The 19,214-nt window shown below is 35.5% G+C and overlaps 1 protein-coding gene across 1 annotated transcript in view; it reads left to right on the forward strand.

The window, feature by feature from the left end:
* Positions 1-19,214, forward strand: part of GLRB (glycine receptor beta) — a 136,708-nt gene that overhangs the window by 110,487 nt on the left and 7,007 nt on the right. The window contains exon 8 of the mRNA XM_004382033.1: positions 4,973-5,265. Coding sequence (XP_004382090.1) covers positions 4,973-5,265 — 293 coding nt within the window. The remainder of the gene's footprint in view (positions 1-4,972; positions 5,266-19,214) is intronic.

Consider the following 19,214-nt stretch of genomic DNA (forward strand, 5'->3'; position numbering starts at 1 on the left):
CCTTAGTTTTCTTGTCTTATTGCAATGGCTAGGACCCCTAATGCAGGGTCAAATAGAATTGTTGAAAGATGCCTTATTCTTGATTGTAGGTGGAAATAGTTGAACCATTTGCTGTTGAGTGCGATGATAGTTACAGAATTTTTTGTAGATGTTTCCATCAGATTTAGGAGGTCCCCTTCTATTCCTAGTTTGCTGAGGGTTAATATTGCAGGTGAGTGTTGAATTTTGTCAGTTGCTTTTCCTGCATGTATTTAAATGGTTATATGAGCATCCCTCTTTATTTTGTTAATATAGTAAATTATACTGATTGATTTCCAGATGTTAATCTAACCTTGTGTTCCTTGAATAAACTCCAGTTGGTCATAATATCTTTTTTATATATTGTTGGATTTGATATTCTAAAATTTTGTTCAGGGTTTTGTGTGTGTGTGTGTGTTTATGAAGGATGTTAGTATGTAGTTTTCTGGTGCAGTCTTTGTCTGATTTTGGTTTCAAGATGATAGTGACCTCATAAAATGAGAATGTTATTAGCACAAGATCATGCATAATGTTCCCTTTTCCTTTTAATATCTGACTGTAGTTACATCAGAAACCCTGATTGCGTAGTGGTTAAGAGCTGCAGCTGCTAACCCAAAGGTCAGCAGTTCAAATCCACCACGTGCTTCTCGGAAACCATATGGGACAGTTCTACTCTGTACTATAAGGTTGCTATGAGTTGGAATCGACTCAATGACAACAAGTTTGGTTTTTGGTTTTAGTAGTTATAGGCACTCTTTCACTGCTAATATTACCTTGTGAATTCTATCTTTTCAATTTTATTTATATTTTTAAAGCACTAGTTTTGATTTCATTGATTTTCTTTATTTGGTAATTTTCTTTTTCATTGATTTTAGCTTTTGTCCTTTTTACTTCTTTTATTTAGCTTGAATTTGCTTTGCTCTTATTTTTTCAATTGCTTAAGGTGGAAATTCAGATAATTGATTTTAGATCTTTCTTCTTTTCAAGTATGAACATTTTAAGTTACAATTTTTTCTGTAAGTGCTACTTTAGCTGCAGTGTACAAATTTTGATATATTTTCATCACATTTTAGTCACAAATTCTTTCTAACTTCCCTTGTGATTTCTTCTTTGACCTATTGATAGTTCAGAAATATGTAGACATATTTCCAAATATTTAGGGTTTTCCGAGGTATCTGAATATTATTGCTTTCTAATTTAATTCAGTTATTGTTAGAGAAAATACTCTAGTGTTTTCTTCTTGTGTAGAACCTGTATGAATCCTTATATATTTATTGAGACTGTTTTTTTAATGACCCAGCATATGGTTATTCCTGGTATGCACACTTGCAAATAATGTGCAGTTTGTCATTGTTAGATGACAATTGATGACAAATGAGATCTGTAAATATCATTCTGAGTCAAATTGGTTCATGCTGTTGTTGAAATTTTTTATGTCTTTGCTAATTCTTTTGTCTAGTTATTTGAGTTATTGGAGAGAGAGGTTTTACAATCTCCAGTTATAATCTATTCCTCCTTTTAATTCTGTCAATTTTTGCTTCAGTTATTTTGAAACTCTGTTATTGTATACATATGTATGTATAATTTCACCTAAAAAGAAATTATTTTGGCTCTTATTAAATTTTAGGATATCCAGTTGAAATAGCTGAGTCGACTCAACATTTTTCTTTTTTCTGCTTGTTGTTCCAAAGAATTAAAAGAAAAATCTGTTTGCCAATCTCTTTCTACCATGATGCATACTTTATAAAAGTTAGGAGAAATATGTGTAGCATACACTAATTATGTTAATTTTCCCTAGGTTTAATTTTATAAATTGGTTTTGTATCCTAGTTTTATTTTTCTGTCTTTTTTTAAATTTACTTTCTTCATTGTTAACAAACATCATACCTTCTTCTGTGAATTGTGGGTAAGGACTTTTGTCTTTAACTATTTCTCTAAGTTTTGGAAGTAATTCTACAAGTAAATAAAGATGTAACTTTTTGCAATGATTTAACTATACTGTAACACTCTTTTCTTCTTGTGCATAAAACATTTTAGTTGTTGTTAAAAGGAATAGAACTTTTTTTACAAATAGCTTTCAATAATGAATATAAAAAGATAAATAATTCAGGTCACAATTCATACTTAATAGTAGACCACACAGATCTGTCTTTCCTTTTATACTATTTCTTATCATCTAGATCAGTTGTTCAAAATGTTTTTTATTGTGAGGACCTCTTTGAAAAATTTCAAGAAGTGTTCATAGATTCTCACACAATAGTAGTTTTCCTTTTGGTATTCTTTGATTAAAAAGTTAAGAAATAACAACTTGGTAAAATAATTTAGTAGCACTTGTGTGAGAGAAATTATTTTGAGTTTACACAGTAGTTGATGTGTACACACGTACAATTTCTCCTTGACCTGCTTTCCTGGTTAAGAACAAATGCCATATTATTCCTATCTTGCATTTCTTTTCCTTTCCCTCCCGCTTTCTTTTCTTCTTTCTTCTTCTCTTTTTTTAAATTTCTTGATCTTCACAGAAGAGTTCCTCCTTTGGTAATACATTGCTAGCATATATGCTCTTAAGGAATTATTTTGCAGACTCTTCCTCTGTGATTAGCTGAACATGCAATCTCTGGGCATTCCATTGTCAGCAACAGAGTTCATGGTATATACTGACCTCTTGGATAACTAAAACAATTGTATCTTATAAAATTATGTCTGCATATCGATGAGCTAAATAGCCTTCACTCTGACTTGTTTATAGAGGTTTTTGTTCAATTCAGCCGGTTCATATACCCAATTAATTAATGCTCTAGTTTATATTATTTGTTAGCTTTAACTTTTAATAAGTGTAGACTCCACATCTATTTGTAAATAGTTGGTATAAATTTTCTGAGGTTTTCTCTCATTTGAAATCTAGACTTAATTTATTTTTACACTAGGGAGGAAAAATTCTGATAAAGTCCATATATTTTAAACATGTCTTAGAAATACTATGTCAGGCAATCCTGGAATTTATTAAAGAGGAGCTGTGTTATTGGGAGTAATTTATTAGGAACATAATATTAAAATTATAAAAATCCACATTTTATAGATGATAGGTTTCACATTTCTTTTTATTGGTTTTTAATTTATTAAAATACAAACTGAATTTCACTGTGCATTAACAATGAAGTAATACCTTATGAAGTTCATGTTAAGCTATAGCTAAAACACTTGGTATTTGTCCAAAGAAATATTATTTGCTCAGATTTCTTATTTTAGGATAAAAAAGTGAATGGACATTTCCTATTGTAATAATATAGTTTCCTGAAGTTGGGGCACATAGTACAAGTTCACATTCTTTTCCTTCTTATTTTGTCTCCATTTCTATTTTTACATCTGTGAAAGGATAAAAATCTTAACAAAATTGACCAGCATGGTTTCGTAGTGCCTAGAATTATGAATACCTATTCACTCCCCACAAAACCTATGAAAGGGCAATCCCGTCATCTGTCCCTCTGTTCCCATTTATCTTACACCCGAGCATCTTTGCCTCTCCCTTTTCAGTGTGCCCTCCATCTGAATGATGCATTCAGTAAACTTTCCTCTTTCAAAGATCTTCCTAATTCTCAGGGGCATTGTGCTGTATCGTGATGATTGTTCTTTGTTTCTTGGCCTTTACCAGACCTTCCTCAGTGTTTTCATACCAAAGTCATCCTCTTTTCTATAGAACCCCCTGTTAGCATCTCTCAGGGGCATTTTCCAGTTATTCTGTTCAGAACTTTGATTCAATCTTTCCTTCTTGCCTTGAATCAGTAACAGAATCTTTTCTCCTCAGTCTTTTTGCATTGATCCTGTCATAATTAGGCCTTGATTTCCTTCTGTTTTCTTTCTTTAACTACTGTTTTCCTCCTCTCAGTATATTCTGTACGCCCCTACCCGAGTGATGCTAGTTTATCACTTCTAATAATGTCATTTCTCTCCAAATTTAAAGTTTCTTTACATTTTCTACCAAATATGGTATAAAATTCATTAAATCACTCCTAAGGCTCTCTTCTAACACTATTCTCCATTTCCAATTCAAATTTCAATATCAGGATAAATATTCAGCTTTACAGCTAAGTTTAATACAATTTGATACTTTCTATGTGGAGGCCTGGTGGTGCAATGATGAACTGGTCAGCTGCTAATCAAAAGGGCGACAATTCAAACCCACCAGTCACTCCGTGGGAGAAAGATATGGCAGTCTGCTTCCATACAAATTACAACCTTGGAAACCATATGGGACAGTTCTACTCTATCCTATAGGTCTATGAGTCAGAATCGACTCGACGGCAACTGGCTATGTTATCGTTAAGTATGAAATACTATGGGAACACAGAGAATGGTATCTATATATTCAATGTCAAGGAATTAAGTGTAAAGCTTGTGTTTGATTAGGATTCCCTGAGTAGTGCAGAAAGTTAATGTGCTCAGATGCTAACTGAAAGGTTGGAGTTGAGTCCACCTAGAGGTGCCTTGAAAGAAAAATCTGGTGATCTACTTCTGACAAATCAGCCACTGAAAACCCTGTGGAGCACAATTCTACTCTGATACACGTGAGGTCGCCATAAGTTACAATTAACTCAATGGCAGCTGGTGTCTGTGTGTGTGTGTGTGTGTGTGTGTGTGTGTGTGTGTTTGATTGATAGGTCGAAAAATTTGACTAAGAATAGAAAAATTGACTTGGAAAGATGCCCATAGGTGTAATTAATGGAAATTTAAGGCAAAAATTGATAACATTTTGGGTTTTTATGTTACTTTAGTACCTATTGTTTCATTTTGACGGCAGTGAGTTATTTCATCTACTGTTTCAGCTTTAAAGAGACCTGATGAATTATTTATGGTCCATTGAAAGTTACTGCAGAGAGAATTAGTCAAAGAGGAATGAATGCAGAAATAAATGTTCATGGGGTAAAATGCCACTTTTTTCCTTTTTCTGTCTCTATAGGTATCTTCTCAGTACTCAGTTTGGCCTCTGAGTGCACAACCCTTGCTGCTGAACTTCCCAAAGTATCGTACGTGAAGGCTCTTGATGTATGGCTTATTGCTTGTCTTCTCTTTGGGTTTGCTTCTCTGGTCGAGTATGCTGTTGTCCAGGTGATGTTGAACAATCCCAAAAGAGTTGAAGCAGAAAAAGCCAGAATCGCTAAGGCTGAGCAAGCAGATGGGAAAGGTGGAAATGCGGCTAAAAAGCACACTGTGAATGGCACAGGGACTCCTGTTCATATTAGCACTTTGCAGGTAAGAATGAAAATATCTAACTGTGTAATTCCCCACCTCTTCTCTGCAGTGTCAGGAAGGAGGCAGTTTTCCATGAGCGTAAGAGTTTAATCGAATTGGTATATCTGCTTATATCCCCTACTACTCTATCACTTATTTTCTCTCATAGATGAAGAGGAACTGAGCACCACATATTTTTGGACAAGGAATAGAAAACAGTAAATATACTTATTTCAAATACTACTTAGGAAAAAAAGTATTCAACACCTTATTACATTTCTTGATGACTTTCCTCTGAGTTTAAGGATACAGCTCTGCTTTGATGGTCAACATTGTAGGTGGAGATCTAGCCGTAACTACATATCTCCCTAGTCTTTCTCATCCGACAAGCCTTAGTGAAAGGCTAGAAAACTTCTGGGGAAGTACTGACTTCCTGCCCACACTGAAGGATGTGGGGGAGCCTATGCTCTTGATTAAATCACCCTCCTGTTCCCCACCAGTGTTGACAGCTGCACATTAATAGGATCACATGTAAGGCAGGCAACTTATTTATTGGATGCCTGGGTGAGAGGGAAACTAGGCTTATAATTAGGGTTCTGTCCATTCTGCAGGTGGGTGGCTGGAGAAGAATTTAATGGGGTTTCACCCCTGACCCTTCCTTTGCCACTTGATCGTGGGTCTAAGAATAGTTGATGATGCCTTTAGACTCAGCTAATGACAATCGCGGAGCAACAGGCTGCTTCCTGGACAAGTTCGCTGTCCACTTACCCATGAGTGCCCCTAATTGATGCCCTCTGATTGGGAAGACCAGTCAACCAGATGATCGTATTCATTGATCATATCCATAGTAAGTACCACAAGAGACCCAGAGGCCCATTTACCATGTTACAACCTTGAAAATATTGCCTGCTGTGCTTATATCCCTGTTCCCTACTGCTCTTTCAGTTTGCTGATCACCACCATTCCCTTATCTAGAATTCTACACAACTATAGCACGTGTGTTTTTAGATACAAATGTAAATGAACCGATCCTGTATGCTGATGCCTGGGGCCTTCTTTTCATTGTTCAGTCATTAATCTTGTTTTCTGAGTGTAAACCAGCCACCCTATTCAAATCCTTAGCTGCTGCCTTGTGGGAAGTTTGTTTAAGCCTTATACCTCTCTTGTACCCTACTGCAAGATATAAAATTTTCATTAACACAGAGCAGTCAGAGCCTTAAGGAGGTCAGGCTGGAAACTTCTCCATGTTAGCAGTGTTTCCAAACATTCCGGACAAGCTCTTTGGACTTCCAGTGTTCATAAAGCTAGACTTCTTTGCTGCAGGATGAGCAGCAGATTTTCAGCTGCTTCTCAGACAATTTCTGTAATTTTTGTCATGTATGGTTCTTCTGCTGTCTTCAGTTAATGGAAATATTCATCATTTTCCAAGTTTCCAGAGGGTTTTTCATCTGTCTGGATGACACCTTAAACTGTTTATCTGAACTGACAGCCTGTGAACCTCTGAGTCTGGTTTCCTGGGTGTCCGTAGCAGTAGCAGCCAAGAAATGGTGTTGCCGAGCCTGCGGGGGATGTTGCTGGGATGTCTGCTCGGTAGCCAGGGTGTTCGTGCTGTGCCTGGCGAGATGTTAACAGTTGTTGAGTAGGTTACCTCTGCGATGATCATGGGCATCTGGTGATGCCTGAGGTTTTCATGATATTATAGTTAACCAATCTTTAATTTTCTATTTCTATCTTTTCAATAAAAGACTTCAGGAAGGTGTAGAAGTTTCCTGGTCCCAGGCCTTCTGACTCTAGAGGATTGGTCAATCTTGCCTTGACTCTGGCTTGTACTGAAATGGCCCCTTCAGTCCTGTGGTAGAGGCTATCCTGTTGCAAAGGGGATCTTTTTTGTCTGAGTTTTCTTCTCCAGGGAGATGTCCCCATCAAGGGAAGTTATAATATATTGGAGTAAAATTACCAGTTCACAATGGCTTTGTTAGACGTGGGAAATGTATTTTAATGAGGTCCACAGCCTAAAACAACCAGTCTCAACCTGGATACTCAACCCAGTCCAGTCAAGACTTGCTACCTTCTTTCAGTGGTCTGAGTTCACTGTCTACTTCATGCCAGAAACTAGAGAACAGAGAGGATATATCCTAGGAAATTCTGCATTTGAAACCATGGAGCCCTGTCGGTTAAGGAGTCCTGGAGGCACAGTGGTTAAAGCGTTCGACTGCTAATGTGTCTATCCCTTGATCAGTATTACACAGCTTTTTCCTAACTGTTTTTAAATTATAAATATAGGTATATAGATATAGATTGATTTAGATTTACCAGTAACTACCAGTTCCCCCACCCCAGCCCCTAGTAACCACTAACCTACTTTTGCCTGTATGCATTAGCCTGTTCTAGATATTTCATATGAGCAGAGTCATATAATATTTGTCCTTTTGTGTCTGTCTTATTTCACTTAGCATAATGTTTTCAAGAGTCATCCATATAGTAGCGTATATCAGAATCTCATTCCTCTTTATGGATGAATACCGTATTTTTACACAAATAGTAAATGCCTCTACATTTGTTTGTCAACTGTGCCCTCCCCCATAAGGTATTTTCATAAGTATGCTATGCTAATGTTTTTACTGCAACATGTAAAAAAAATTGGCATAGCAGCACTTATGAAAATATCTTGCACGGGGGAGGGCGTCATTGGCAAACAAATGTAGAAGACACGCATTATTTACTTAAAATATGGTAAACCAAAACCAAACCCGTTGCCGTCGAGTTGATTCTGCCTCATAGTGACTCTATATGACGGAGTAGAACTGCCCCATAGAGTTTCCAGGACTGTAAATCTTAACGGAAGCAGACTGCCACATCTTTCGCCCATGGAGCAACTGGTGGGTTTCAACCACCAACCTTTTGGTTAGCCGCTGAGTGCTTTAACTGTTGCACCACTAGGGCTCCTTATGGATGAATAATGTATAGACACACACACACAAACACAATGCTGTTCCATTATATATATACACCACATTCATCTGTTGATGGACACCTGATTATTTTCACCTTTGGGCTATTGTGAATAATGCTGCTATGAACATCAGTGTGCGGATATCTGTTTGAGCCCTTCTTCAAGTCTTTTGTGTACATACCTAGGAGTAGAATTGCTGGATCGTATGGTAATTCTGTTTTCTATTTTAGTAAGCACCAAACTTTTCCACAGTGGATGCACCATTCTACATTCCCTCTACAATAGATGAGAGTTCCAATTTCTCCACATCCCTGCCAACACTTGTTTTTTTTTTATATATATATTTTATAATAGCCATCCTAATGAGTGTGAAGTGGTATCTTGTGGTTTTGACTTTCATTTCCCTAATGACTAACAGGAAACTCTGGTGGCATAGTGGTTAAGAGCTTGGCTGCTAACAAAAGGTCAGCAGTTCAAATCCACCAGGTGCTCCTTGGAAACCCTTTGGAGCAGTTCTCCTGTGTCCTATAGGGTCGCTATGAGTCAGAATAGACTTGACGGCAACAAAATTGTTTTTTGTGTTTTAATGACTAACGATGTTGAGTATTTTTTCAAGTGCTTAATGGCCATTTGTATACCTTTTTTAAAGAAATGTCTATTCATATATTTTGCTCATTTTAAAATGAAATTCTTGTCTTTTTGTTGTTGAGTAGTAGGAGTTCTTCATCTATTTTGAATATTAAACACTTATCTGATATATAGCTTCCGAACAATTCTCCCATTCTGTAGGTTGTCATTTCACTTACCTGATAATGCCCCTTGATGCACAAAACTTTTAGTTTTGATGAAGTCCAACTTACCTATTTTTTATTTTGTTACTTGTACTTTTGGTGTCATATCAAGTAATCCTTTGCCAAAAACAAGACTTAAATGTTTACGTCTGTTTTCTTCTAAGAGTTTTATGATATTAGCTCTTATATTTAGGTCATTGATCTATTTTGAGCTAATTTTTGTGTATGTCATAAAGTATAGGTCTGTCTTCATTCTTTCCATGTAGTCATCTAGTTGTCCCAGCACCTTTTTGTTGAAGAGACCACTCTTTCCTCGCTGAATGGACTTGGCACCCTTGTGAAAAAACAATTGGCCATATGTATTTATTTCTGGACTCTCAATTTTATTCACTTGGTCTATATGGCTATCCTTATACCAGTGCTGCATTTTAAAAAAATTTTTTTGAATGATATATATTTTTATATCCATTCTATATCATTATATTTGAAATTAGTTTCTTATATTTTTTAATCTACTCTGCCAATTGTTTGTCTTTAAAGTAGTATATTTAGATCTTTAAATTTAACATAATTTTTGATATATTAGGGCTTAAATCTACCATTTTATTTTTTGTTTTCTGCTTGTTCTGTTTTTGTTTCTCTTATTTCCTTTTTTCTGCCTTCATGTGTTTACTTGATCATATCCTAGAATTCCATTTTGAGTTATGTATGTATATTGCTTTTGAGTGTATCTCTTTGTATATCTTTTGTAGTGTTTTCTCTAGGTATTACATTATGTATATGTATATAACTTATCACAGAGACCATTTTGTCTGGCTGCTTTCAAGATTATTAATTTTTTCTTTTTTTTTGTCTGTAGTGTTCAGAAGTTTAATTGTGATGTGTCTCTGTGGAGATTTCTTTGGGTTTATCCTGGTTGGGATTTGCTCAGCTTTTTGAAAATGTAGATTTAATGCCTATTGCCAAATTTTGATAGCTTTTGGCTATTATCTCTTTGAGTGCTTTTTACATCCCTGTACTCCCTCTGCTCTTTCGCTAGGACTCCAGTGACATAAAAGGTAGATCCTTTGTTATAGTCTCACAGGTCCCTGAGGCTCTGTTGATTTTCCCTGGTCTATTTTTGCTCTGTTGTTCAGATAGGGTAATTTCTGTTGTTATATTTTCTAGTTCATTGACTCTTTCCTCTGTGCCCTCCATTTTCACGTTCAGCCCATTCACTGAGCTTTTTATTTCAGTTATTGTATTTTTCAGTTTTAAAATTTGCTGTTTGTTTTTCTTTATATTTTTATTTCTTTGCTGAGACTTTGTATTTCTTTGCTCAGGCTTTCTGTTTTTTCATTTGTTTCAAGGATTATGTAATTGCTCACTGGTGAATTTTTCTCATGCATGTTTTATAATCTTTGTCAGATAATTCTAACATGTCTATTATCTTGGTATTTACATTAAATGTTTTTTTTTTTCCATTCACTTTGAGATCTTCCCAGGTTCTTTGTATGATGAATGATTTTTTATTGAAACCCGAGTACTTATTATATAATGGGGCTGATTATTGCTTATCCCTTCTATTAGAGCTGGCTGCTTAATTACTCACAGGTGGAGGTAGAAATTCAGGTTTCCCCTTTCAAGAGGGTATTGACTCCTTATTACTGTTGGGTGAGATAGGAAGTTCCCAGTTACCTCTGTGGTCTCCACTGGCCTCATTTCTGTTGATGATAGTGAAAGTCCTGACTGTCTAGTAGGGCTCCTTTGAAACCACCCCAGTGTAGAGGAGGAGTGATATCTCATTACTGTTGGGTAGAGGTGGAAGCTCCCTATGTGGTCACTGACTGCAGCCTTGAGGTGGCCTTGTTACTGGTCATCGGTGATGAAAGTACCAACTATCCACTTGACCTTCTCTGACACCATTTCAGCTGGGGTGTTGGGATGTGTCCTTACAGCCTCTTAAAGTTTAAGTTTAGGCTCCCCACTTGGCCTTTGATAGCATACCTGGGAGTGGGGTCTCAGTTTTTTCTGTGGTGTTTGGATGGGTTAGAGAAGTTATTGTCTAAAAGTTTTCTGTTTTGCTAGGCCAACCCCTTTTTTTGTCCTTTAGCTAGCGATCAGGTTTTTGTTGGGGTGTTTTTGGCCTGAGCCAGTTGATGTTTCCACTTACCTGCTGCTTCAGCTACAAATCTGGGACATATGAGGCCAAAGAAAACCCAGGGAACTCCCATTGTGTTGTCCTCCCTAGATCTCGAGGTCCCAATCTGCCTCTTTCTCTCTACTTTTTAGTCTTCTTATCTTTGTTTTAATATATAATATCCAGGGTTTTCAGTTCTTAAGTGGGAGGAATAGGGAGAAGTATGTCCACTCCATCTTCCTGGAAGGATAAATCCCCTAGATGCTTTTCAAGGCCCTTGACATCCTCATTGTAACTATGCCCTGCCAGCCACACTCTAATGGTCAAATAGAGCATATCAGTGAGCTACACTTAACACTAAATGATCTACCTACGAGGCCATTTCAGACCCATTACATTTATGCATTAAGAACACAAACTGTCAGAGAAATTGTGCCTCCTTTATGATATTATTCTTTAGTCCCTGTTACCACTAAAGTTATGGAAGTCAAATAGTACCTACAAGAGCTAAGGACTGTGTAAGGGCGTGCTGAAGAGCAACAACGAACTGGTATTTGAAGTGTACTACCTCTTTGTGAGACACTTGGGTCCTCCTTCTGAAACATATACTTATTTTTCTATTCCAGAAATGGAAGGTGACATATCATCGATCCTTACCTTATATGGAGATGTTCACTGTCTGAGTTTTCTGACTCCAGTTACCCACCCCTCCGCTTACATCTTCTCTTTATCACTGCCCTAGATACGTGGCGCAGCTGTAACAAAAATCCCACAGATGGGTGGCTTTAAAGAACAGAACATTGTTTTCTCACAGTTCTGAAGGCTAGAAGTCTGCATTTAGGCTGTTGGCTCTAGGGGAAGGTCCTTCTTTGTCTCTTTTAGCTTCTGTAGCTGACAGCAATCCTTGGTGGTCCTGGGCTTGTAAATGCATCTGCCTCTGTCTTCACATGGCATCCTACCCCTGTGTGTATGTATCTCTATTGTCCGTTTATCCGTTTAAAAAGACACCAGTCAGAAAGGATTAGATTTAGTATCTGTCTTAGTCTGGGTGCTCTAGGGAAGCAAAACCAGTAAAGCGTATAAATATATATAGAGAGAAATTTATATCAAGGAAACAGCTCACATGATTGTAGAGGCTGGAACATTCCAAGTCCATGGATCAGGATAGAGGCTTCTCTCGATTCATGTAGCCACAGGGGCTGGTGAACCCAAGATTGGCAGGTCGGGAGCAGGGCTCTTGCTCACAGGCTGTGAAGACTGATGAATCTCAAGATTGACAGGCAAGACCACAAGGCTTCTCCTGATTCACATAGCTGCAGGGGCTGGCAAACTCAAGACTGGCAGGTCGGAGAGCAGGGATCCTGCTCACAGGCTGTGAAGATCGACGATTCCCAAGATCGGCAGATAAGCTGATACCCTCAAGTCTCAAGATGAACAGGAGGCAGCTGCATGATCCAGAGCAAGTAAAAAGCCAGAACGTCTGCTTATATTTCAGATGCAGGCCACACCTCCAAGGAAACTCCCTTTCAACTGACTGGCAACTCACAGCAGATTCCATCATGGGGGTGATCACATATAAACACTGAGAATCAAGGCCCAGCCAAGTTGACACACAATCTTAACCATCACAGTATCTACTCTACTCTAATATGACCTCATTAATATAACATAAGAAAATCCTATTTCCAAACAGGATCACAGGTACAGGGGTTAGGACGTCACAATATCTTTTAGGAGGCATAATTCAGTCTGTAACAAACACTTCCTCAACTTTCCAGACCACTTATCCCTCCAGCCCCCCAACTTGAAGCCAGCGATCTGGAGTCAGAAAGCAAGGATGTTCTATAAAGCAGTTACTTGATTTCCAGTGGTACCATTATCAACTCAATTCTCTGGTGTGTTATGGAGCTTCAACAGCTGCAGAATTTCTCTCGTAACAGAAAACACCAATGTGAAAATTATCTTGGACTCTTAACATATTCCACTGCATAGAGTAATGATGGAAGAGACTCTTTAGAACAAACTTTTCAGAGCATCGTAGAACATATTAAGATTTTTTATGAACATGGATGTAAAGGATAAATAGGCTGTATGAAATATTAGGCTCAATTGTGTTATTTTACATTTAGTTTTCAGGCATTAAAATAATTACACAATGAATAAAAGTTGAACACATTCTATATTTTAATTCTCTACTTTGTATAGCTGCTAGTAGAAATACACATCACTGTGTTTGAAACTGCAACGAGATTTTGCTATAGAAGTCATAGAATAATGCCTAAAGAGTCTAAAAGTTAACCAGATATTGTAATCTCCAACAATAAATGTAAATTACTATTATTATTTCTTAAAGAAAAACATGCAATTTCCAAAATAATTTATTATACCCATACAATATTTGTATCCTGATAAGGCTTTGTAATGAAACTATAAGTCCAAAAATAGCTTTAATGTATACATCAAACTTGCATCAAATGTGTAAGCTTGATAAATTTATAAGACTGTTACATATTAGCATGTGAAAGAAAATATAAAAATGTAAAAAATGTTTAATTACTATGTATTTTTAATTTACCAGTTTTGCCATGAAAATGAAAAATACAATTTTTAGTTCAAAATGTCTTTGTTCCAATATAGTTTGCCTCTTGAAATACAACATTTTGTTGAGTAAGTTCTCTCAGAAGATATGTCATTTATTTTTAGACAGAATACTAGGAGTGATTAATGGAAACATAATGGAATGTGGATTGTGGGAAATATTGGAAACTGATTTTTTAACATTGTGTTTGCCAAGGAATGCAGAGTTAACAAAAAATTACAATGAAGCACAATGATAATTTAATCTAGCTTTTGTATGAGATTTCCATGATTTGTGGCCTGCATACAAAAATATATCAGCATACGTATGTAATTATCTATTTTTTTATTTTGTTTTTCCCTAACTGTGGTAGTTATTCAGTTATTTCAGTATTCTGGTCACTAGTTTGTTTGTTTACTCATCCATTTTTTTTTTTAATTCAAAAAATAAAACAGTTGAGAGCCTGCAGTTGTTAATATCATCCTATTCCCAACACCTAGAATGTGCTGTCCACAAAAGTATTGTGAATAAAACACAAAGAAAATAGTGTCCGTGCCCACAAATTTGAATGAATTAAAAATTAAAAGGTTCTGTTCCAAAGGAATGTGATGGTTGTTTCTGTACAGTAATGGTATGTTGTTCAAAATAACAATTTAAATTTGGTAAAATACGTACAAACTATTCCCCTCTGGACAGATTTTTGTCATCTGTAGAAGATTTATTATCAGCACGAAATCATGCCCAAGACTTCTGGTCAACAAAAATCGCATGCAGTGATTAACTTCTAAATATGCGTAAACTCAAACTGAAAGAGACTACGAAGAAAATTTTAGAGGTAAAGTCTGAAGCATTAGGAAATTTTTATCTACATCATTTTTTATTCTTGACAGTTTCATTATCACACTGCCTCATTTTTGTTACCAGTAATTTCCAGAAGTGACAGAAGTTTTTATGATGAAAGTAAATGACTCATCTTCATAATCAGGAGCAATTGTAAAATTATAAATTGGAGTTTAATGTAGTCAAGATCACTTCTAAGAATGTTAAGCAGGGTTTTTGTTAGTACTATTTTATTTATAAAGAGTTTCTTTAATCTCTCTTCATGTGATAGTATAACTGTTTAAAAATGGTAATTATAATTATATCATAAACCCTTTTGTTTTTTCATGTACATATTTGCAGTAATAATTAGGTATAGAGAGTAGTAACTAAAAAAGAAAGTTATGTTTGGGTAAAATTTTTGATGAACAGGACAAGATGAAACCAGCCAACTAGTCAATGAATCATGAACTATTTAAGGAACTAAAAAGACTTTGCAGTTGGGAACCTAATCATATTCTTTATTTAGTTGGGTTACATTATTAAAAATTACTTCTCTAGTAGAGCTCTCTCCACCAACACACACACACACACACACACACACGTATATAACTATTCATTTTGAATAGAAGAATCTTCTAATAAATCTAGAATAAGTTTTAATAAATGTACATTTTGAATAAGCTGTGTAATCAATATCCTAAAATTATGTAGATTACTGGCATAATTGATGAATATAGTTATATAAATAAAATAGATAAGAAAATGTGAAGTATTTATGTGTGACTTAGGATATAATATATAACTGTAGCTACTTGTTTTGTCGTTTACTAATTCTAAAACCTCACCTAAGCCATGTAGAAAAATGACAAACAGTAAGTGCATTTCTATAATAACTACATTAGCCCTTGTTTGTGACGATGTAAAAATAAGTAGTACTTCCTAAGTCTCTTGGCAGGATCTAGAGTCCTCCACTGTTTTGAGAAGTATATTCTATAGCAAAGTTAGGGCATTTGAAGACTTTGGAGTGGGAAATTCTAAAACAAAATCGAGAAACTGGGATATCAATAGAGTTCCAGATTTTAAATATTATGCTGAGAATCGGAGGCTAATAGAAAAACATGATGATGTAGAATCTTGTTCTCAACTTCTTTTCCAATTTAAAAAAAAAACAAAAAACCAAACCCACTGCCTTCGAGTTGATTCCAACTCATAAATAGTGATTTATTCTTTACACAAGTTCACCGATACATGCTGAGACCTGCACATTCCTCAGAATAGCCCTGAAAACCTACAGCTTTAAATGGGGTTGCATCTTCTGTTTGGTGTGGTTGCAGGGAGGCTGTGCATGGGTGTGTGTGGTGGAGCTCAGTTGGGGAACTAATTGCTGAAAGGTGACTTTTTTAAAATAAACTTTATTTTTTAGAGAAATTTGAAGTTTACAGAAAAATTGTGCAGAAAGTACAGAGAATCCCCAAAACCCTTATCCCCCTGCACACTATTTCTCCTGTTATTAACGTCTTGCATTCCACTGCTGTATTTGTTGCAATTGATGAACCGATATTGATACATTATTATTGACTAAAGTCTGTAATTTATTATCAGGGGTCACTCTGACAAATGCATAATGTTTTGTGTTTACCATTACAATATACAAAGTAGCTTTCACTGCCCGAATGCCCTAAGCTCCACCTGCTAATCCCTCTTACTGCTCCCTCTTAAGCCTCTGGCAACCACTGATATTTTTACTGATTCTCTGTTTCTTGACTGTCGTATAGTTGGAACCATATAGTATGTATCATTTTAAGACTGGCTTCTTTCACTTAGTAATGTGCATTCAAAGTTCCTCCGTATCTTTTCATAGCTTGGTAGATCATTTCTTTTTATCACTGGATAATGCTCCACTGTATGGATGTATTGCAGTTTGGTTATCCATTCACGTATTTTGAAAGACATTTTGGTCGCTTCCAGTTTTGGCGATTATAAATAAAGCTACTGTAAACAGTTGTACGCAGCATTTGTGTGGATAAATACCTATGGGTATGATTGCTAGATTGCATGGTAGATTTAGTTAGATTGCTAGATCATTAGCTTTGTAAGCAACTGCCAGACTGTTTTCCAAAGTGGCTGTACTATTCTGTATTCCCACCAGCAATGAATGAGAGTTCCTGTTGCTCCACATCATTTCCAGCATTTGCTGTTGTCAGGGTTTGAATTTTAACCATTTTAATATGTGTGTATTATCACATTGTTGTTTTGTTTTGCAATTCCTTAACAATATTGTTATTTTTTCATATACTTATTTGCCATCTGTATATCTTCTTTGGTGAAGTGTCTGATCAGATCTTTTGCCCGTTTTTTATAGTTGGGTTGGTTGTTTTCTTACAGTTGACTTTTAACAGCTCTTTATATATTTTGGATACAAGTCCTTTATCAGATATATGTTTTCCAAATATTTTCTCACAGTATGTGGCAGTATCCTTTACAGAGAAGAAGTTTTTTAATTTTAATGAAGTCCAACTTGTAATATTTTTTTCTTTTATGGATCATCCTTTTGGTGTTGTATCTAAAAAGTAGTCACCAAACCCAAAGTCACCTAGATGTTCTCCTGTGTTAGCTTCTAGAAGTTGTAGAATTTTGTCTTATGCTTAGATGAATGATCCATTTTGAGTTAATTTTTGTGAATATGTAAGCTCTATGTTTAGATTTTTTATTTTTATGTGAACGTCTAGTTGTTCCAGAACCATTTGTTGAAAAAATGATCCTTTTCCACTTAGTTGCCTTTTCTCCTTTGTCAATATGTCAATATAGTCCTTCGACGATATTTATATGGGTCTATTTCTGCACTCTGTATTCTGTTCCAGTGATCTGTTTACCTATTCCTTCACCAACACCACACTGTCTTGAACACTGTAGCTTTATAATAAATGTTGAAGTCAAATAATGGGAGTTTTCCAACTTTACTTTTCTTTAATATTTTCTTGGATATTCTGGGTCTTTTGCTTTACCAGTTTGGTCCATATCCACAAAGTAACTTGCTGTAATTTTGATTGAGATTGTGTTGACTCTATAGGTAATTTGGGAATAGTTAACATCCTAATAATACTGTTTTCCTATCCATGAGTATGAAACATCTCTCCATTTATTTAAATCTTCTTTGATTTCTTTCATGAGTGTTTTGTAGTTTTCTTCATATGGATTTTGTACATATCTTGTTAGATTGATACATATTTTATTTATTTGGTGCTAATGCAAATGGTGTTGTGTTTTTTATTTCAGACTCCAGTTCATTGGTGATAGTTATATAGAAAAGTAATTGACTTTTTATATTAACTTTTTATCCTGCAACCTTATTGTTATTATATAACAATATAGTGTATAATATACTAATAATCTGTATTAGTTCTAGGATTTTTTTGTCAATTCTTTGAGGTTTTTTTTTTTTTTTTACATAGACAACCATGTTATTTGTAAACCAAGACAATTTTATTTCTTCCTTTTCAATGTGCATACCTTTTATTTCCTTTTCTTGTCTAATTGTATTGGCTAGGGCTTCTAGTAAGATGTTGAGTAGAAGTGATGAGACATCTTTGTTTTGTTCCAGTCTTAGGGGGAAAGCACCTAGTTTCACACACCATTAACTATGATATTAGCTGTAGGTTTTCTGTAGATGTTCATTGTCAGTTGAGGAAGTCCCCTCCTCCATTCCTAGTTGCTGAAAATTGTTATGAATGGGTGCTAGATTTTGTGACTTGTTTTTTCTGCATCTGTTGATATAATCACATGATTTTTTTTTTCCTTTAGTCTGTTGATATGATTAATTAGATTAATTTATTTGTTAAAGTTGACCGAGCTTTGTATACCTGGGACAAATCCCAGGTATTTGGTTATGGTATATAATTCTTTTTTTTATATTGTTGGGTTCAATTTGCTGATGTTTTATTGAGTATTTTTGCGTATATATTCATGAAAGATATTGGTCTGTAATTTTCCTTCCTAGTAAAAATTTTTGTCTGGTTTGGTATTAGAGTAATGTTGACCTCATGGAATGAATTAGGAATGGGCTTGCTGTTTCTGTTTTCTGGAAGAGATTGCAGATAATGGGTATCATTTCTTGTTTAAATTCTTGGAAGAATTCACCAGTGAAATCTCTGGTCCTGTTGCTTTCTGTTGTGGAAGATTATTAATTGTGGGATGAATTTCTTTAATAGATTCAGGCATATTCAAATTATCAATTTCTTCTCATGTGAGTTTTTATAGATTGAATATTACAAGTTACTTGTCCATTTTATCTAAGTTACCAAATTTATGGGCATAGAATTGTTCATACTATTCCATTATCCTTCTAATGTGCATGGGATTTGTTGTGATGGCTACTCTTTATTTCTAATATTAGTAATTTGTGTCCTCTCTCTCTTTTTTTTTGGTTAAGCTGGAGAGAGTTTATTGACTTTATTGATCTATTCAAAGAATCAGCTTTTTTTTGTCTTATTCCTCTCTTAATTTCCTGTTTTCAATTTCATTGATTTCCACTCTGATTTTTGTTTTATTATTTTTCTGCTTGCCTTGAATTTAGTTTGTTTTGAGTTTTCTCTTAGTCATCTAGTGCTGCTATAACAGAAGTACCACAAGTGGATGGTTTTAACAAAGAGAAGTTTATTTCCTCACAGTCAAAGTAGGCTAAAAGTCCAAATTCAGGGTGTCAGCTCC

Source organism: Trichechus manatus, unplaced genomic scaffold, assembly GCF_000243295.1.
Source record: "Trichechus manatus latirostris isolate Lorelei unplaced genomic scaffold, TriManLat1.0 scaffold00089, whole genome shotgun sequence".
In the NCBI taxonomy this organism is placed as follows: domain Eukaryota; kingdom Metazoa; phylum Chordata; class Mammalia; order Sirenia; family Trichechidae; genus Trichechus; species Trichechus manatus.